The sequence below is a fragment of the Pongo abelii genome, chromosome 3 (assembly GCF_028885655.2).
Source record: "Pongo abelii isolate AG06213 chromosome 3, NHGRI_mPonAbe1-v2.0_pri, whole genome shotgun sequence".
NCBI lineage: Eukaryota > Metazoa > Chordata > Mammalia > Primates > Hominidae > Pongo > Pongo abelii.
This window is the reverse complement of record NC_071988.2, coordinates 24,856,319-24,878,167: the sequence shown is the minus strand read 5'-3', so window position 1 is coordinate 24,878,167 and position 21,849 is coordinate 24,856,319. Positions and strand designations below refer to the sequence as shown.

Here is a 21,849-nt window from a genome sequence, read left to right as displayed (position 1 = left end):
TTTAAGACTCCTCCCGCCTGTCCTTCAGTAGAAACAGGGTTTCTACTGTTGCCCAGGCTGGTCCAGAACCGTTGAATTAATTGGCCCTCAAGCTGGCAGTAGTTGTAGAGTATGTCCATTTCCCCAAGCCTTTGCCATTATTCTAAACATGAATCTTGTACCAATCTTTCAACAGATGAAAAGTGGTCACTCGTTGTTTTGCGATTATTCGATTGCTAGTGGTGTCAAACGTTTCTTTTCTCATATGTGTTTTGGCCATTGATATATCAAGTCCCTTGTAAACTGCCTTTCCTTTGCCAAACTTCTAATGCACAACAAAAGCTCAGCTTTAATCAAGCTCGTTCAGAATCCTAAGCCCTATAAAGCCTTTCATAAAACAGAGGACTCCAAAGCACAAGGGTTTTTCTTAACACCATTTATCTCCTCTAAGCGAGGATGGAAGAAGGATTCAAGAACTGAAGGCTAGTAGACAACTCCCCAGCCAACATCCGACATGCCCTTCAGCCAGTAGAGGTAGCTGTTGCATCAACTAGCTCCCCAGCCTTATCTGTGAGTTCAGCCTTTAAGATAGAAAATAAATCAGTGCATGCAGTATTTTTAACAATATTTATTTAAAAAAAAAAACTCATGATTTTGTGGTTTTTTAAAAAACTGCTTATTTTGTGCCCTCTTATGTTTGAATATAAAGCTCTCTGTGAATATTAGTAAGAGCCACTATATGAAATTTATTATTAATCATCTATTTTTAGGCATGAAGCTTTGCTGTATCATGTTTTAGCAGCAGAAACTGGAATTGAAGTATCACAGACAAATTTAGCACACATCTGTGAGGAGAGGCCAGTAAGTAAATGTATTCTTCTCAGAGTAGAAGCTCTGAGGTTAAGGATAATGAATTGGGTTTTACGGAGGCAACGTTGGTCACTTGGCCGAAATATTAATGAATTAACTTTTTCTTCCCTTTACGCCTTAGGACCTGGCCAGGAGATACTTGGGTGTTAACTGTGTTTGGAGATACTATAATTTCTCTGTTTTTCAAATCGATGCTCCTTCCTTTGGTATGTATAGAAAAATGGTGCAAAATTGAAGCATTAGGTGTTTTTAATCTTTAGTAACAGGGAACATCTGACAGCTTTGTGTGAAGTGAGGTATTTCTAAATAATTAGAAAAGAAAGCGAAAAATCTCTGCTATTAAGATCGCTAAACTCTGCTCTCAGCCTCACACAACGCACTGCTCCTCGCCCATTGTCCCATGGAGTGCTTGGACCCAACATTTCTTATTTTTTTATTTTCATTTTTTGAGACAGTCTCGCTCTGTTCCCCGGGCTGGAGTACAGTGGAATGATCTGGGCTCAGTGCAACCTCCACCTCCCAGGTTCAGGTGATTCTCCTGCCCAAGTAGCTGGGATTTCAGGCTCCCACGACCACGCCCAACTAATTTTTGTATTTTTTAAGTAAACACAGGGTTTCACCATGTTGGCCAGGCTGGTCTCAAACTCCTGACCTCAGGTGATCCACTCGCCTTGGCCTCCCAAAGTGCTGGGGTTACAGGCGTGAGCCACTGCACCTGGCCCCCAACATTTCTTCTGAGTCAATGAAAATGTAAAAGAGAACGCTATTATGGAGCAATTCTCTGGGCCAGTCATTTGTGCGGATTCCTCTACTCTGCTCCTCATGGTAGGGGACTGGCCTCCAGGAACTACAGTTCCTAGACTCCTCTACCCACCGGCTTCTGATTCCTTTCAGGCAATAAGAGGCACTGGCAGAAGATTGCAGGATGGGAGAAGAAGTCCAAGTACTTCTCCCTTTCTCTCTCTGCTTTGGACCCTGTCTCTGGCAGTGGCTACATTTCCACGGTTCCAGCCCCTGCCTGACAGCTCCACCCTATTTGATCTCAGCACCAGGCTCTGGGTCTCTGGTAACATCACAGGCACCCTGTGGTCCCCAAGTCCTGGGGATGATAGTAGCCTTCTCACTGCTGATCTCTGGGCTGCCTATTGTTTTCCATTTGCCTTTTCAACTCTCCCAACACCCTAGTAACTACTCCCCCACGGTGAAATTCCTCTTTTGAACCACCTGAAATGGATTCTGTTTTCCTTATTGGACATTGACTAATACATACACCCTTTTTTTGTTTTGTTTTTGTTTTTGTTTTTGTTTTTGTTTTTGTTTTTTTTGAGATGGAGTCCTACTCTGTCACCTAGGCTGGAGTGCAATGGCGCTATCTCAGCTCACTGCAACCTCTGCCTCCCAGGTTCAAGCGATTCTCCTGCCTCAGCCTCCTGAGTAGATGGCATTACAGGAACGCACCACCACGCCTGGCTAATTTCTGTATTTTTTAGTAGAGATGGGGTTTCACCATGTTAGCCAGGCTGGTCTTGAACTCCTGACCTGCAGTGATCTGCACACCTCAGCCTCCAAAAGTGCTGGAATTACAGATGTGAGCTACGGCACTCAGCCGATACATATACTCTTAAAAACAAGTTTTTCTTCAGAGGAAAAATAAAATACATGGCTAAAGCAAAGAGTTACCAAAAACAGACATCAAAGATGAACAGCAAAATTACGAATGTGAAGTAAAGCACCCAAGACAACCTTGGCTGATTGGGCAGCAAGGTTGTAGACTGAGATTTAGCTATTCAGGAGAGCTACCTGGCCAAATAAGAAACTGTCTAGAGGCCAGGCACGGTGGCTCACACCTGTAATCCCAGCACCTTGGGAGGCTGAGGTGGGAGGATTGCTTGAGTCCAGGAGTTCGAGAGCAGCCAGGACAACATGGTGAAACCCCGTCTCTATAAAAAATACAAAAATTAGCCAGGCGTGGTGACACACTCTTGTAATCCCAGCTACTTGGGAGGCTGAGGTGGAAGGATCACTTGAGCCCAGGAAGTCAAGGCTGCAGTGAGGCCTGATCTTACCGCTGTACTCCAGCCTCGGTGGCGGAGACCCTATCGCAAAAAATTTAGAAAAAAAAGAAAAGAAAATATGTCTAGAAATAGGGATGCTCTGGGCAAAAAGCCTTTTTGCTTGTTTCTCTCTCGACACATCAGGGAAACATAAAGATGTTCTGTATTCAGATACTAATAGGAAAAACTCTCATTCATGTGAATGGGCCAATAATTTAAAATGTTGGTGTGAAAAAAAACCACTTGACAAATGGATCTGTGCTTTATTTCCTGCAGCATATTTGAAGATGGGAGACCTTTACTACTATGGCCACCAAAATCAGTCACAAGACCTGGAGTTGTCTGTGCAGATGTATGCCCAAGCCGCCCTGGATGGAGACTCCCAGGTAAACAGCAACCGCAACAAAAACCAGCTCTTGGCCAGGCACGGTGGCTCACGCCTGTAATCCCAGCCCTTTGGGAGGCCAAGGGGAGTGGGTCGCTTGAGGACAGGAATTCGGGACCAGCCTGAGCAACATGGCAAAACCCCGTCTCTACAAAAATACAAACATTAGATGGGTGTGGTGGTGCTCGCCTGTAGTCCCAGCTACTTGGGAGACTGAGGCAGGAGGATTGCTTGAGCCTGGCGAGTCAAGGCTGCAGCAAGCCGTGATCACACCATTGCACTCCAGCCTGGGTGACAGAGCCACACCCTGTCTCAGAAAAAAACTCAGCTCTTGGTGACATCCATTTGTGAACTTGCAAAACCAGAATTCTTCCTAACAGTCCTTTCAGTGTGCATACACTGCACAGTTTACAAAGCCGTTGTTCATCCATTTTCACAAGCCCCTCAAACAATTCTACGAGGACACTAACCATAAGGGTGAGCCTTTATTAAACACCTACTGTGTCCCCCATGCCATTCTCACATAATCCCGTGGGGGTGGGGATTACTGTACCCTATTTATAATCAAAGGTAATGAACTGTTCAAGGCCAAATAATCAAATGGTAAGCAAAGTGCCCAGCTCCTAAACCTGGATCTTTGGCTCCAAACAGAAGGGTGCTTCTACCAAATTACATCAAACTCACTCACCAGGTAGAAACTCAAGAAATTAGCAGTGCGTCCACAATAGGAAGTGTTTTGCTTGTACTGTTGGGCTGTGCTTCAGCGACGGAGTTTTTCCCTCAGTGATTTTTTTGGAAACTTATTTGAAAATAATGTTAGATTTGTAGAAAAGTTGCAAAAAGAGGTGAGAGATTCTGTATACCCTTCATTCAGCTTCCCCTAATGTTCACATCTGACATAACCGCAATGCCATTGTCAAACTAAGATATTAATGTTGGGACAGTATTATTAACTACACTTCAGACTTCATGTAGATTTCACCAGTTTTTCCACTAATATCCTTCTTCTGTTCCAGGATTCAATCCAGGATCCCACATTAGATTGAGTTGTATATTTCTTTCCAGTCTTCTCCAATCTATGACAGTTCCTCAGTCTTTTCTCATCTTCATGATTCTTGATACTTGAAGAATGCTTGTTAGGTACCTTGTAGAATGTCCGTTGATTTGGGTCTGTCTTCTGTTTTCTCTTGAATAGATTGAGATTATACATTTTGGGCAAGAATTTTGCCTATTACGATTATTACCACGCTGTTCTAACAGTGATTCTCAATTTCCCTTATTCCTTCTACATTTGCTACTTGGAATCCTCCTGTGAGGGCCTCAGAATCATTTTCATGATGGAGGTTTGGATAGTTGTTACCCTCTGCTGCAACGGATTTCTGGTGTTGTGCTTTACAGTCTGACCACTGAGCAAAAATTGGAAACTTATCCCTGTATCAGTCTTTGGTGGGATTTTTTTGTTGTTGCTGTTTTGTGGGGTTTTTTGAGACAGGGTTTCACTCTGTAACCCAGGCTGAAATGCAGTGGCACAATCTCAGCTCACTGCAGCCTTGATCCCCCAGGCTCAAGCGATCCTCCTACCTCAGCCGCCTAAGTAGCTGGGAATACAAGTGCATGTCCGGCTAATTTTTGTATTTTTTGTAGAGATGGGGTTTTGCCATGTTGCCCAGGCTGGGCTTGAACCCCTGGGCTCAAGTGATCTGCCCACCTTGGCCTCCCAAGGTGCTGGGATTACAGGCATGAGCCACTGTGTCTGGCCAATCTTTTCTATTTTTATTTTATTTTTTTAATGGAGGTACAACATCGCAGTGGTCGTGTACCTGGGTTAAAATCCCACATCTCTGTCACTCCATAGATCTTTGTCCATGGTGAGTCACTAAATCTCTGAATCTCTATTTGCTCATGTGTAAATGGGGGTAATAAGAGCATCTGCCTCATAGATCGTGAGGATTAAATGAGAGATGTTCAGTGTAAAGCTCTAAGCCCAATGCCAAGTACACTCAGTGGACGTGATCTATTCTGTTATTATTTCTTCTGAAAAGAAGGAGTTGCTGCTAAAGGCATTTGCTATAGAAATAAACTCCCTTACGTCATATTTCCTGTCACTTAAATTTGGGCCTGGATTTTTTTTTTCTCAATTTTTATTTTTACTTTTTGGAAAGCCAATGTTACAAAAAAAAATAAAGGATAATTTTTTCAAGAAAAATAAACCAAAGAATGCACTGATAATTCTATGACAGGGGTTTTCCTCCTTTATGTCTTCATGTTCCCTCGCAGTCCCTTGCCCACAAGCGAATGTGTCTGTCACGTCACCTATAGTGTGCCTGTCACTTTTTTTTTTCTTTTTTGAGACAGTCTCGCTCTGTCGCCACGCTGGAGTGCAGTGGCGTGATCTCGGCTCACTGCAACCTCTGCATCCCAGGTTCAAGCAATTCTCCTGCCTCAGCCTCCCAAGTAGCTGGGACTACAGGTGCGCCACCACACCCAGCTAATTTTTGTATTTTTAGTAGAGATGGGGTTTCACCATGTTGGGCAGGATGGTCTTGATCTCTTGACCTCGTGATCCACCCACCTTGGCCTCCCAAAGTGCTGGGATTAGAGGGATGAGCACCACGCCTGGCCACCTGTCACTTTTAAAATCTGTCTTATCATTTATTGTAGGACTGTGTGCGTTTTATTACATAGTCTCTAATTATTAACCCTAATAGCTGCCCCATATTCTGTTGAGCTGGTACATTATAATTTCTTAAGCTTTACCTTATTGGTGGATGCTTATCCTTTTGTTTACTAACTTATTCATTGATTTGACACATATTTATCTAGTCCTACCATGTCTTAGACAATGATTAGTGGTGGGGACATAAGATAAAAAGATAGATCATACTCTCGCCTATATGGGATTTATAGTCTACCAAGGAAGACTTAGAGGTGGTTTCCTCTTGTGTTGGAATTATAGCTAGTGCTACAATGAATATTTTTATATTTCCATCTTTTCTCTTAGTTTGAATACTTTCCTTATAATCTGAGAAATAGTATTATTGAGTCAGACAGTCTAAATGGTTTTATTAGGCGGGGCACAGTGGCTCATGCCTGTAATCCCAGTTGTTTGGGAGGCCAAGGCAGGCAGATCACTCGAAGTCAGCAGTTTGAGACCAGCCTGGCCAACATGGTGAAACCCCATCTCTACTAAAAATACAAAAATTAGCTGGGCGTGGTGGTGCACACCAGTAGTCCCAGTTACTTGGGAGGCTGAGGCAAGAGAATCTCTTGAACCTGGAAGGTGGAGGTTACAGTGAGCCGAGATCATTGCACTCCAACCTGGGCAACAGAGTGAGATTCCATCTCAAAAAACAGAAGTAAAAATTTTAAAAAAATAAATGGTTTTATGACCATTATAACACATGATAGCATGCTGCCATTTTGCTTTCTGAAAGGGCTTTCCATTTAATACCTCACCAATCAGTGTTTAAGTAGAGAAGGATGACTGAAATCTTACCAGCAACTGGATGCTTTCATGATTTAATTTTGTTAATTGAATAATGATATGTTGTTACTTTCTTACTGTTTTTAACTTGCATTTACTTAATTACTAGTGATGATGGACACTTTTACATATACTTGTTTATGATAATTTACTTTTTACATTTTCTTTTTTGTAAATTCTGTATTCTTATTCTTTGCCTATTTATCTATTGGAATTTTGACACTTTTAAAAATTTAAACCATAATTAGTTCTTTATATATTTATCTAGTAGATAATGAACCTTAAGCTATTACATTGCATACCACTATTCCCCTACTCTATTTTCCCACTTATTTTAATCTTGGTATTATTCCATTGATTAGAGACTTTAAAATTTCATAAAGCTGGCCGGGCGCGGTGGCTCAACCCTGTAGTCCCAGAACTTTGGGAGGCCAAGGTGGGCGGATCACCTGAGGTCAGAAGGTCGAGACCAGCCTGGCTGACATGGAGAAACTCCGTCTCTACTAAAAATACAAAAATTAGCCATGCGTGGTTGTGGGCACCTGTAATCCCAGCTACTCGGGAGGCTGAGGCAGGAGAATCACTTGAACCCGGGAGGTGGAGGATGCACTGAGCCGAGATCACACCATTGCACTCAACAACAACAAAAAAAAACATAAAGCCGTTTTTTCTTTTCTCTTAATATCTCAAATTTTAAGAGTGCCTTCCTTTCAAAGAGTGCAGAAGTAGTCTATTTTCTGCTGTTGTGTGAGTGTGAGTGTGTGTGTGCCTCTTAAAGATACTTAACGCTTCATCTATTTAGAGATTATTCTTGGCACCATGGTGGAGTTTAAGATTTGAGACTCTGCACCCTGTCCTCTTGTGTTTGACGCTCCAGCTCTGCCACTTTCTAGGTGTGTAACCTTGGGCAAGTTGTTTAACCACTCTGTGCCTCAGTTTCCTCATCTATAAAACAGGGAGGATAATACTACCTATATCAATTTGTTGTTATGAGGGTTAAATGAATAAATATAAAAAACAGAACAATGCCTCGCATATGGCAAGCACTCAAAACGTGAGCTGCTGGTATTTTTATCGTGATTGCTACATACGACGGTTGTGAAAGTCCTGGAGTATGCAACCTGGTAAATGATGATTTTCATTTAGATTGTTGTCAGAGGCAACTAAGAGGCAAGGTCAGAGGGAAGATATAAGCCATTAGATGTGATCATGTCATAAGGGAAGCACAAATCAAAACCACGGTGAGACACCATCTCACACCAGTCAGAATGGTTGTTATTAAAAAGTCAAAAAAGAACAGGTGCCGGTGAGGTTGCAAAGAGAAATAACACTTATATACTGTTGGTGGGAGTATAAATTAGTTCAACCATTGTGGAAAGCAGTGTAGCAATTCCTCAAGACCCAGCAATCTCATTACTGGGTATATACCCAAAGGAATGTAAATCGTTCTGTTATGAAGACACATGCACATGTATGTTCATTGCAGCACAATTCACAATACCAAAGACATAGAATCAACCCAAATGCCTATCAACGGTAGACTGGATAAAGAAAATATGGTAGATACACACCATGGAATACTATGCAGCCATAAAAAAAGAATGACATCATGTCCTTTGCAGGAACATGGATGGAGCTGGAAGCCATTATCCTTAGCAAACTATGCAGGAGCAGAAAACCAAACACCACATATTCTCGCTTAGTGGGAGCTAAATGATGAGAACATATGGGCACATAGAAGGGAACAATAGACACTACACCTAAAGGTGGAGGTTGGGAGGAGGGAGAGGATCAGGAAAAATAGCAAATAGGTACTAGGCTTAGTACCTGGGTGACAAAATAATATGTACAACAAACCCCCATAACACATAACAAAATAATCTATATGACAAACCTGTACATGTACCCCTAAAGTTGAAATAGAAGTTAAAAACAAAACACAAAAAACATGACCCTGAGTTCTTTCAGGGCAACAATCCAGTTTAACTGGTCAAGTTCTAATGGTAAGTACCACGTCGTTTTCTGCTTGTTTCTTAATCTAGCCACCTGCTCAGCTTGTGATGGAGGGTGCACATTCTCCAAGTAGGGTAATAGTACCCATCCTTTATGAAGCATGTCTATGGTCGGGACCTCTAACTGTGTTTATTTTATTGGATCCGTACAGCCCAATAAGACAGGTCCTACCTCTAAGGATCAAGAACACGGTGTCAGAGGAAGAGGTAGAAAAATATACCATAGTGAGGAATCTGTGCCAAGAGGAGTCATGAGAAGAGGTTTCTGCACCAGCCTAGGAAAGTTGAGATGAGTGCCCTTAGGTGATCCTGTGCAAGGGAGGCACTGCCTTGGGATGTCAGTCATGGGAAGCCGCCCTAGCCACAGAAATGTTTTGTCAGATTTCCGACAGGGCTATGGCAACCGAGGGCATAGTCTGTAGGCAATGGACATGGCATTCGACTCAGTATTCTTGTTTCGTTTATGATACAAGGGCATGTTTTCCAGTAAGTTCTGTTTTGAGAGAGTGAGCGAGAAAGGACAGATCTCCCGGTTGACTGGCTTTGGAGCAGATGGGACACAGCAGCTTCTGAAAGCCTCCTGGTTCTCCTGCAAATAAATTTCTCAGATGCATATATTTAGGGAAACAATTCATCAATGAAGATGACAAAACCATCTGGCTCTAGAGACTTAAAAAAATTTTTAGAGGTTGTAAATGTTTACATTCTGATGAAGAGTGTGTGTCTAGGTTTTATTTCAAGGATTTGATGAGTTTGGTTTGTGGCTTGTTTTTAGGGATTTTTTAACCTGGCCCTGCTAATCGAGGAAGGTACTGTAATCCCACACCATATCTTGGATTTCTTGGAAATTGACTCAACTCTCCATTCTAATAACATCTCCATTCTCCAGGAACTGTACGAAAGGTGAGCTCAGAGCCTCTAGAACTGTGGAATCTGAGGAACCCAAGTAGATGATGTTCACTTCTTGGTTAAAGTTAGCTTTACCCTTATATTGTAATGTAAATTGTTATTTAAAAAACAAACAAAAACAAAAGGCAGGGCACCATAGCTCATACTTGTAATCCCAGCACTTTGGGAGGCTGAGGCGGGCAAATCACTTGAGGTCAAGAGTTTGAGACCAGTCTGGCCAACCTGGTGGAACCTCATCTCTACTAAAAGAAAAAAAAAAAGAAAAGAAAGAAAAAGCCCAGGATTTTCTTCTACTAGAAAACATTCAGCCAGACCCAAGTGTATTTCTCTTTTCTAATATCTGAAGTTTAAGATATAGAAGGTACTTGAGCTGAAGTTCGAGGGCTGACCAGAAATTTCCACGAGAATGGAAAGAGTAACAATCCGATTAGCCCATGCTTGTCTCTTGTTTGTTTGTTTTGAGACAGGGACTCGCTCTGTCACCCAGGCTGGAGTGCAGTGGTGCAATCTCAGCTCACTGCAACCTCCAGTTCTTGGGTTCAAGTGATTCTCATGCCTCAGCCTCCTGAGTGAGTAGCTGGGATTACAGGTGTGCACATCACACCAGGCTAATTTTTGTGTTTTTAATAGAGACAGGGTTTCACCATGTTGGCTAGGCTGGTCTCGAATTCCTGGCCTCAAGTAATCCACCTGCCTCAGCCTCCCCAAGTGCTGGCATTACAGGTGTGAGCCACCATGCCCGGCCTAATTAGTCGATGCTTTTTTGAAAGATAAGGAGGCATTCCTACATCTGTGCTTTAAACAGCAATACTGTTCTAGTGGGTCCTGTGCTTCAGCATCTTGCTTGACTTTTATTTTATTTATTTTTAAGTTTTTGCTGTCATCACAGCAGAACAGACTTGACTCTTAATTAAGTACAAAACTGACCTTTTTCTAAAATTTCTACTGGGATTCTAGAATTTCAGATCAGGCCAAACCACTTATTTGGCCACTGGCTTTATTTCTTTGTCTCTCATCTTTGTCAGTTGAGTGTGCTCATTTGTCCAAAAGCAGAAGAATGTAGGTTTGTGGATCTGAAAATGCCAGTCCTGAGTCTTGCCACCAAAGTTGGCTGACACGTCAAGATGCCCTGGGCTTTGTCTGCAGGTGCTGGAGTCACAGTAACGAGGAGTCCTTCAGCCCCTGCTCCTTGGCCTGGCTTTACCTGCACTTGCGGCTTCTCTGGGGTGCTATCCTGCACTCAGCCCTGGTAGGTTTCATCTCCGACCCGCCCCACCCTTGTGGCCCCTGCCCTTTGTCAGTCACTAATGCGTGCTTCTGATGTTTGCAGATCTACTTTCTGGGAACCTTTCTGCTATCCATATTGATCGCCTGGACTGTGCAGTATTTCCAGTCTGTCTCAGGTAAAGATTTATAAAAAGCAAAAGCAATATATAAAAGAAAAAGCAGGGAATTTTTTTTTTTTTTTTTTTTTTGGTCTACTGGAAAAATTGTGTTTTCCCTCCTGGTGCTGTTGGTCATGCTATCTCCTATCCCTAGGGTGGTCTTCACAGGGTGGGAATCCTTCTAGAGGTGTATGAAATTCCTGGCTGGTGGGAGGCCACAAAGTTACTATTGTATTTTTCAAAATAAGGATTTTATTTTTTATTTTATTTTTTTTGAGATGGAGTCTCATTCTGTTGCCCAGGCTGGAGTGCAGTGGTGTGATCTCAGCTCACTGCAACCTCTGCCTTCCGGGTTCAAGCAATTCTCCTGCCTCACCCTCCCGAGTAGCTGGGACTACAGGTGTGTGCCACCACACCCGGCTAATTTTTGTATTTTTAGTAGAGATAGGGTTTCACCATGTTGGCCAGGCTGGTCTCGAATTCCTGACCTCAGGTGATCTGGCTGTCTCGTCCTTCTGAAGCGCGGGGATTATAGGTGTGGGCCACTGCACCCAGCCTCAAAATAAGGATTTTCTTTAAAAAGCTTAAGAAACTGACCTAATACAACTTCTTCCATTGAAAATGTATCTGTCAGAATTCTGCCCTGTGTGCCTGAAAACACAGTGCCAAAGCCCCTGGCAGCATGAAGTCTTCCCTTTCATTTCAGTCAAGCAATCAGATGTGTAAGAGGATAAACAAACACTCGTAATGAATAAAAATCCTCGGCCACACGGACTCAGAGGGAGGGACTGAGCAGGAATCATAAAGTGGGTATTTAGCTGAGCATGGTTTCCACTAATCATTGTTATTTTTCTGAGCTAGTATAGAATAGTAGTTAAGGACAAGGGAGCCCTACTTGCTTCTGTTTGGGCTTGGAGTCCAGGCTTGGCTACTCATTAGCTGTATGACTCATGGCAAGTTATTTAACCTTCCTGATCCCCAAATTTCTCATCAATACAATGAGGTTATGAGAATAGCTGCTTCCTAGGAACATAAAATGAAAAAAACATTAAGTGAAAAAAAAATGCACATAAGATACTTACCAAAATGATGACTGTAGTTAAACGTTAGCTGTTATAATTATCTGGCATATAAAACCTTCTCAATAAATGTTAGCTCTTACATTTACTCCTCTATTAGACCATAAGCTGAGTAAGAGGAAGGCCCCAGTCATTTGTGATAACCCATGCATAGTAGGTACTACACCCACAGACGACTCTGGTCTCTCAAGAGACAAGAAAACTGATTTTTTACCATGTCGGATGGCTACAAAAGGATATAATAACTCATGAAGGCAAACAGACATTTACTAATGGGTAGATTAGGACTGGACATGGCATTGGAGCATTTGCATAGCTGTTATTTGTGTAGCAGATAATGGAAAGTGAAAGGGGTGCACGTCACCATCTCTTCCACGGTGAGAAGGAAGTCGCTGTTGCAAGAAGCTAATGCGAAATCATTTCTCTCTGATTTACCTGAGGAGGTTAACAGGGATCCATCAAAACCTTCCAGGCTTGATGCCCCGTAGTCTGCTGGTTAATAAACTTCACTCATGCAAATTCTGTCCCATCCCTAAATTTGTTGCCAGGTATAGTCATTTATTTTGCATCTTGTCAGTGTTTTCCATTTCAAATTATCATTGTCATTTTTGCTCTGTAGAAATATTGTGATGATTATTACAAATGCAATTCCGTTAGAGGAGCTGAAATTTGTCTTTATGATTTTATGCCAGCTGGTAGCCATGAAAATTCATGGGCGGCTGGAATTGCTTTGATCAGAAGTCATCTCTTTTTTCTGTCTCCATGCCTTCATTATCAGTCTCTCCACATTCTTGTCTCCGTGTCTCTCCTGTCCTGTGATGTTTTGCTCTTCCTATATCCCCATAGTTCTTTCATACATTTTCGTCATTTTTCTCAAACTTTTTCAATTGCTTTCTCCAGCATATACTTACTTCCTGCTTGACCAGCCTAAAGAAGGCTATGTCTGGATAGGATCATAAAAATTATTTAATTCTATGCCCTTTACTTTACAGATGAGGAAACTGAGGCAGAGAGGTGAAGTAGCTTGCCCAAATAAGGAAGTAAAGACCAGGAGACCGGGTGCAGGTGGCTCACTCCTATAATCCCAACACTTTGACAGGCCCAGGAGATCACTTGAGCTCAGGGGTTTGAGACCAGCCTGGGCAACATAGTGAGACCCCATCTCTAAAATAAAATAAAATAAAATAAGATAAAATAAAAATTAGCCAGATGTGGTTGCACGTGCCTGCAGTCCCAGCTACTGGGGAGGCTGAGGCAGAAGAATTTTTTGCACCCAGGAGTTCAAGGCTGCAGTGAGCTATGATCACAGCATGGCACTCCAGCCTGGGCAACAGAATGAGACCCAGTCTCTAAAAAAGTAGAAGAAGAAGAAAAAAGATTAAGAATGGATGTAGGGCAGCAGAATTTCAAACTTATTTTCAGAATCACAATACTTTAAAACAGTGATTGTCATCTGCCTCAAACCCATTGCATCTCACATAGGAAATATTTTGAAACATATTTTTTAGTACCTTGAAATGAAATTCATGATAATTAACCCATCTACACACATTTTTAAAAATCAATATAGGGCCCTAACAGCAATATAAAGGGGAAATAAAAAGAAACTAATTGTAATAAAATAATATTGATTTCAATAAGTACATTCTAGCCCAGTGCTTATTAATTTTAATGTGCATATGAATCATCCAGGGTTCTTATTAAATGCAGATTCTGGTTCAGTAGGTTTTGGTTCAGTAGGTAAGCCCTGAGATTTGGCATTTCTAGCAAGCTCCTAGATGATGCCCACACTGCTGTTTAGTAAGAGCATACTTTGAGTAGTAAGGGCCGAGAAGTATAAAAAAAAAGAAAAAGAAAAAAACTCCACACATTTCCAAAATGTGCCCCAACAGTGGTACCTGCTAGCCCTGTTAGAACTAATGTTAAGAGTTGAAATATGGGACGGATATGGTGGTTCACTCCTGTAATCCCAGCTACTTGGGAAGCCAAGGCATGAGAATCGCTTGCACCCCGGAGACGGAGGTTGCAGTGAGCTAAGACTGCACCACCACACTCTAGCCTGGGCAACAGAGTGAGACCCTTTCTCAAAAAAAAAAAAAAAAAAAAAAAAAAAAAAAAAGTTGTCAATACTTTTTATATTTATTTATTTATTTATTTATTTATTTATTTTATATATTTTTGAGATTGAGTTTCACTCTTGTTGTCCAGGCTGGAGTGCAATGGTGCAATCTTGGCTCACCACAACCTCCGCCTCCCGGGTTCAAGCGATTTTCCTGCCTCAGCCTCCCAAGTAGCTGGGAATACAGGCATGTGCCACCACGCCTGGCTAATTTTGTATTTTTAGTAGAGACAGGGTTTCTCCATGTTGGTCAGGCTAGTCTTGGACTCCCGACCTCAGGTGATCCACCCACCTCAGCCTCCCAAAGTGCGGGGCTTACAGGTGTGAGCCACTGCACCTGACCTTATTTGTTTATTTATTTATTTATTTATTTATTTATGTTGAGATGGAGTCTCACTGTCACCCAGGCTGGAGTACAGTGGTACAATCTTGGCTCACTGCAACCTCCACCTCTCGGATTCAAGTGATTCTCCTGCCTCAGCCTCCTGAGTAGCTGGAATTACAGGTGCGTGCCGCCACCCCCAGCTGATTTTTGTACTTTTAGTAGAGACGGGCGTTAGCCATGTTGGCCAGGCTGGTCTCGAACTCCTGACCTCAAGGGATCTACCTGCCTTGGACTCCCAAAGTGCTGGGACTACAGGCATAAGCCACTGTGCCTGGCCTGTCAATAATTTTTAAGTAGGAAGGTACTCCAGCAGCACAGTGGAGCTGATGGGATGATGGGGCAGGGAAATCGAGGCATGGAGGAGGTGAGGAGAAGCTGCTGCAAAGGCGATGCTGCTCAGAGACCAAGTTTCTACCATTTGGTGTCTCCCCAGTGAGCTGGTGCACAAGGTCTTGAGACCTGCCCCACAGCTGGGGGAAGACAGGGATGGGTGCATGTAGCAGCCATGGTGTTGTGAAACAAACGTAATAATGAACTCTGGGTGCTGACTGACAGTGTAAAAAAGAAGAAATGTATTTGAGAGTTAGGAGCCTCCCATCAGCAGCTTTGGGTGAGGATTGTTGCTATAAGTTAGAGAGCTTTGTCATTTTGTGATTTGCATTTTTTTCCAGTCTGTTGTTTTTAAAAATTAATGATTTATAGTCAAGACTTGCAGTTGAGCTGTCCATCCATTTTGCGTTCAGCTCCAATTACCTTCATTTTCCTCCTGAGTTTATATGCTCTGTGATATATAGTTGACACATCATGGCATTTGCCACATTAAATTGTTCTGCATTCAGAAGGCTAGCAGTGCAGGACAGTAGTTAACAGCATCAGTGTGGGAGGCATGCTGCTAAGATTCTGGCCCTGCCACTAGCTAGCTATGTGACCTTGGGCAAAGGAAGGAGCCTATCTGTGCCTCAGTTCCCTCTTCTGTAAGTAGCAGAAATAGTAGTACACCCACTGCCTGTTGTAGTTGAGATAACCAAATGAGGCAACACAATGTAAAGTGTTTAAAACTCCACAAATGGGCTGGGCGCAGTGGCTCACGCCTAGCACTTTGGGAGGCCAAGGCAGGTAGATCACCTAAGGTCAGGAGTTTCAGACCAATCTGACCAACATGGTGAAACCCATCTCTACTAAAAATACAAAAATTAGCTGGGCATGGTGGTGCATGCCTGTAATTCCAGCTACTTGGGAGGCTGAGGCAGGAGAATCACCTGAAGCTGGGAGGCAGAGGCTGCAGAGAGCCGAGATCACTCCATTGCACTCCCGCCTGGGCAACAAGAGTGAAACTCTGTCTCAAAAACAAAACAAAACAAAACAAAACAAAACCACAAATGTTAGCTGGTAGTTCTCAAGGAGTATATCCTCTGGTGCACTGGACCTGCAATTAAAGCATGCTGACACTAGGTAATACCCACACATAAATAGCTTGATTTACCTCAGAAACAGACATAATGACCAAAGCCTAGTATGTTTTTCTTTGCTGTTAGGACTCTTCCTAAAACATTCAACTTTTTTTTTTTTTTTTTCGGAGATGGAGTCTTACCCTATTGCCCATGCTGGAGTGCAGTGGCGCTATCTCGGCTCACTGCAACCACTGCCTCCAGGGTTCACGCCATTCTCCTGCCTCAGCCTCCTGAGTAGCTGGGACTACAGGCACCCACCACCACACCAAGCTAATTTTTGTATTTTTAGTAGAGACTGGGTTTCACCATGTTGGCCGTGCTGGTCTTGAACTCCTGACCTCAAGTGATCCGCCTGACTCAGCCTCCCAAAGTATTGGGATTACAAGCGTGAACCACCGCACCTTGCCCATTCAACTATTTTTTTTTTTTTTTTTTGAGATGGAGTCTTACTCTGTCGCCCAGGCTGGAGTGCAGTGGCATGATCTCAGCTCACTGCAACCTCTGCCTCCCAGGTTCAAGTGATTCTCCTGCCGCAGCCTCCTGAGTAGCTGAGATTACAGGTGCACGCCACCACACCCAGCTAAATTTTGTATTTTTAGTAGAGACAGGGTTTCACCATGTTGGTTAGGCTGGTCTCCAACTCATGACCTCGTGATCTGCCTGCCTTGGCCTCCCAAAGTGCTGGGATTACAGGCCTGAGCCACCACGCCCGGCTCATTCAACTATTTTTTAAAGCATTTCAACAAAAACATTGACTGATCTATCAAAAATACCAAGATAGCTCAACTGGTACTTTCAATAGATCAGTTAATGTCTTGATCTTCATCATATATACTTATATATATAAAGAATATAGATTTATATATAAAGAATATATATTTATATATAACAAACATGTATTTATTTATATATATAAAGAATACATATAAATATATGTAGTCTTTCCTTCAAGGGAACTTGTGTTTGACTCCTGGCTCGCATCCCACCAGACAGCTCAGTCTTTCTTGCTGCTTATACCTCCCATGGTGGTGGAAAGGTCCCTGGGTTTGGGTGGCCCTAGGGTCACTCAGATAGTCACCGGCCTGATAGCAGAACACACATCACCCTGGGCCTACACTGTTCCCCCAGGTCCATTGGCTTTGCAGCTTCTGGGTCACCTGGGAACTCTGTCATCTTTGCCAAAGCCAAGCGTCATTAGCCCTTCTTCTCCCAAGTCTTCATTTCTGATTGCTGATGGGGCAAGCTAGATGCCCTGCTGTGGGTACAACCCAAGGATTCCAAAAAGCTCCTTTCCTCACCTGTTGCATCTCAAAAGCACTCTCCTTGTCCACTCTTTGGGAGAGTACACCAAGCATAATTGCCTTAATGGATCAGGCTTTTGAAAAACAAAAAATCCCAAAGTAAAGTATATGTCTGGAGCCATCTCCACTTCTGCCTGGCCACAAACCTCCCCTGAGACCAAAAAAATCATGGAGCCTGGCCAGCTGCCTGAAGGAAGCTAGAGGCAAGAACAGAAGTGGAAAATAGAAGTCACTATTTCAAAGAAAGAGCACTGCCTTACTAGTATCATGTCAACTTTACATCTCAATAGAATATACCATATAGAGCAAGATTTGTAGAACTGCTAGCTCCTCAGTACAACTAGGTAACCTTTTAAACTAACGTCAACCTATTCAATACATTTATAATTTAAGACAACTCATTTCTTCCAGCTAAGTGGTTAGCCTAATGTTCTTTTAAAAAGAGTAAGGTGATATCTATAAGATTAATTAAACCTTTCCCTGCTGTTTCCTGTCATCTACATTTCCAGCTAATGAGGTTTCCACTAAAATTATAGTAAAATGTCACAAAGTAGTGCTTATGAAGAAAGCAGTAGCCTTATAGTCAGAGAGATTTCATGAGGAGGTTGTACTCTGTCCTATCTCATTAGCTTGACATCTTACCAGTATCTCCACTCCTGAAGAGTGTTTCAGTGACACGAATCTGGTCCCTGCTAGATCCAGAGGCCCAGATGAAGTAGGTATGGTCTTACTTACAGCATACAATTTCTAGGGCTTTCCCCTTTATACCTCCTTTGTGCAAACATTCTTTCATTTCAGGATGAATCCAACATAGTCCCACGTATTCTTTCTTTGTTGCTTCCATCTGGTCAGTCGGCAAGCAGATGTTCTTCCTAACAACAGCAGAGATCAGCAAACTTTTTCTGTAAAGGACCAGATAATAAATATTTTGGGCCCTTGGGGCTGTCTCGGTCACAACTACTCCACTCTGCCGGGAGCTGAAAAGCAGCCAGCCATTGTGGCTGGGTTTCTTTTTTCTTTTTTTTTTTTTTTGAGACAGTCTTGCTCTGTCGCCCAGGCTGGTGTGCAGTGACAAGATCTCAGCTCACCACAACCTCTGGCCTCCCAGGTTCAAGCAATTCTCCTGCTTTAGCCTCCCGAGTAGCTGGGATTACAGGCACGTGCCACCACGCCCGGCTAATTTTTGTATTTTTAGTAGAGACGGCGTTTCACCATGTTGGCCAGGCTGGTCTCAAACTCCTGACCTCAGGTTATCCACCCGCCTGGGCCTCCCAAAATGCTGGGATTACAGGCGTGAGCCACAGCGCCCGGCCTGTGGCTGGGTTTCTAATAAATCTTTACTATGGATGCAAAATTTGAATTTCATATATTTTTCACATGTCACGAAATATTACTCTTTTTCTGTTCAACTGTGTAAAATTGTAAAAGCTGTTTTTAAACTATGAGCCATACAGAAACAAGCAATGACTACATTTGGCCCATGGGCTGCAGTTTGGGCCAGTTCTTGATAATTCTCACTAATGTACAGAAAATGGTCCCCCAGGCAGCAAAAAATTCACAAATCACTCCTATTTGGCTCTGGAATATACTCTGTAATTTTTTAAACAGCATGCTTATTGTCCTGGTTACCTTGATTCTAGTCCAGTAATAAAATTAGCACACATTCCAGGTGAGCAGAGACAAAGAGGCCACTTTAAAATTAGGCCAGGCTGTGGGGGGCTTGTGCAGTGATTGCAAACCCCCCAGTGGAAGAGGGGGAGTCCTCACACAGATAATGACTAACTTCCTGTAGAAACATCGAACACTTTTACTATGCTCTTACCAAAGATTTAAATGGTGGCAATGCTAATTATGCATCCTTTCTACATTTACACATTGGCACTTTTTTTTTTAAATCAGAAAACTGATTGCTGATTTATCTTGTTACCATGGTGATTTAAACATTTCCCTGAGCTTGAAAATACATGCCTTAGTACTTCATTAACTTCCTCAGAGATCATAAGGAAGGTAAATCTTAGGATCAAAGTGGGTTTCAAGATCGTCTAATCCAAGACTTTCAATTCACAAGTAACGAAACCGAGGCCCAGGAGACTCAAACATTTTACAACCAAAATGTCTGCCATCTGTATCTGTCCCAAGGTCACTTGTTAGCAGCAGATGAGTGAGACTTGTCCAACCCAGTTCTCCTGACTGTTGCAAAATGGTGTTTGTACCTCATCACTGGGGCTCTAATCACTAGATCACCTGCCAGAGTAGTGGCTTTAATGACCTTAGAAAGGGCACATCATTCTACAACATCCTGCCCCTCCCCATCACTCTCCTATTCTTTCAGAAGAGTGTTGGAATCTACGACCTCTTCTGTAGGTACTGGAAGGGGCCCGAAGAATTCCTGCATATATCCAGAAAAGCCAGAAGTTTGGGGACCCATTCTGGAACTTCCTAGAATGTCCCTTTAGGGATGAGCATCGGCACTTGGAGGTGAAACTCTTGAAGGGTTTTTATTTAGAAATCAGATTGTCAGCACGGTGGCATCTTCTTAAACTTAAATAATGGGTCCAGAGTTGCCTGGCTAGTTAGTGTCAGGGTATTAGACTAGATGCATCTCTCATGGCTTGCCAGAGTCTCTAGGTGTGGTTGTACGTTCTGAATGCATTGTTTTGAGTATTCAGCACCTGTTGTGCATGTGTCTCTGCAGCGAGCGATCCCCCTTCAAGACCATCCCAGGCCTCCCCAGACACTGCCACATCCACTGCAAGTCCAGCTGTGACTCCAGCTGCAGATGCCTCTGACCAAGACCAGCCCACAGTAACTAATAACCCGGAGCCACGTGGGTGAACTGTGCACTCCAGTTCTCTCCAGATGAGAGAGAATCTTTTCAACAGTTGGTATCGGGAAGCTGGGGCCAGGGCATGATCCTGATAAACAACTTAAATGTCTTGTCAACTGGATGCAAATTTTGCAATTGGTGTCATTTTTTTTTAAAGTCAAATTACAAGGAAGTACCCAGATCAGGCAGTGGTAATACCAAAGGTCATCAAACACATACAAGGAACATCTTGATCACAGGGCATGTGGGGAAGTTTACTGGGCCATCACAGACTTTTGTTCTAGTGATTGTATGTATTAGGAGTCATAGCTTGCCCTACGGCAGATCTGGATTCTTATACACTAAGATGTGTCTTAAGAATCATATTGCGTGGTTCATCCCTTTATTGAAGAACAGAAAATTATTACTACTCTACAAGGTAGATAATATTTTGGTACCTGTGCTTGCCACAGCCCTGTTCCTCAAAGCCAAATTGATAGATTTCTCTTTGACTTCCAAGACCTAACAGTTATAAGGCACCTTGAAATAAATTGTTTATGCCTGGAAATGCAGGGAGGGCGATAGCTTTGTAAATTGGTTTACATTTTTCTCCTTGAATTTTTCTAGGGTCGTAGAGCTTCCGAATCATTTAATGACATTGTCGGATATCTTTTACATTTCAATTGCAATCCACGAAATTACATTTAGAAGATTCTTAGTACTTAACTGTAGTCTTCTCCATGAATTACCCGTTAGGATAGACTGGCAGCAACGGAATATGCAGAAAGTAAGCCTTTAGCTTATAGTTTCATCCCTACCCCTTATGCCTGCCTGAGTCTGTACAGGGATGTGTGTGTGTGTGTGTGTGTGTGTGTGTGTTAGAGAGGAAGAGGAAGAGCAGAATGTCTGTATACTACATGCTGCTAAGGTAGTAAATAAATCAGTAATGCAATATTGTGGGTCCAAACTACTCTTTGCACTACTTTATTTACAGTAGTAAATAAAATTATTTTTATACAATTGACTACCAGAAAGTGTTTTTTCTTTCCCTTTTTTATAATTACTGTTACCATACAAAGTCTAAAGGTCCATACATTCTCCTTGAGGAGGGAAAAAAGAAAAGTCCTCCTGGTGAGAGGGCTTATTTTTCATAACCCATTAACATTTGCGGATAGGAAGGTGGCAGGAGGCTTCTCTCCAGGAATCCTGAGCTCAGGTCTGGCCTTGGAATGTTCGCACAGTATCAGACATTGTTTCAGGGCTTCGTGCTGCTCTGAGCCTGGGCTCTATGTTCATTCCAGGCTAAGCTTGCAGTTCATCCTCTTCCTCCTCCTATGAGTGTTGCTCTTGTTTTAGCAAATGTTGTCCCTCCTATTTGCAAAAAAGCCAGAGGTTGAAGGCTAACAGTCCTGGATTCAAATTCTGGTCCTGTAACTGACAAGCTCAGTAACCTTAGGTGAGTGATTAACCTTCTCTAAGTCTCAGATTCCTGTACTATAAAATGGGGCAATGAAAACCACCTCTTGGACTTTTTATGAGGCTTACACGAGATAATATATGTAAAGCCTACAGGATAGAGTCTTGTATTAGGTCATTCTTGCATTGCTATAACGAAATACCTGAGACAGGG

The 21,849-nt window shown here is 42.6% G+C and overlaps 1 protein-coding gene across 1 annotated transcript in view; it reads left to right on the top strand.

The window, feature by feature from the left end:
* Positions 1-21,243, top strand: part of SEL1L3 (SEL1L family member 3) — a 118,224-nt gene extending 96,981 nt beyond the window's left edge. The window contains exons 18-24 of the mRNA XM_054553789.2: positions 750-840; positions 971-1,055; positions 3,180-3,289; positions 9,560-9,687; positions 10,840-10,942; positions 11,024-11,096; positions 20,109-21,243. Of these exons, the coding sequence (XP_054409764.2) occupies positions 750-840; positions 971-1,055; positions 3,180-3,289; positions 9,560-9,687; positions 10,840-10,942; positions 11,024-11,096; positions 20,109-20,248 (730 nt within the window). The 3' untranslated portion in view covers positions 20,249-21,243. The remainder of the gene's footprint in view (positions 1-749; positions 841-970; positions 1,056-3,179; positions 3,290-9,559; positions 9,688-10,839; positions 10,943-11,023; positions 11,097-20,108) is intronic.
* The last annotated feature ends 606 nt before the right edge of the window (positions 21,244-21,849 follow it).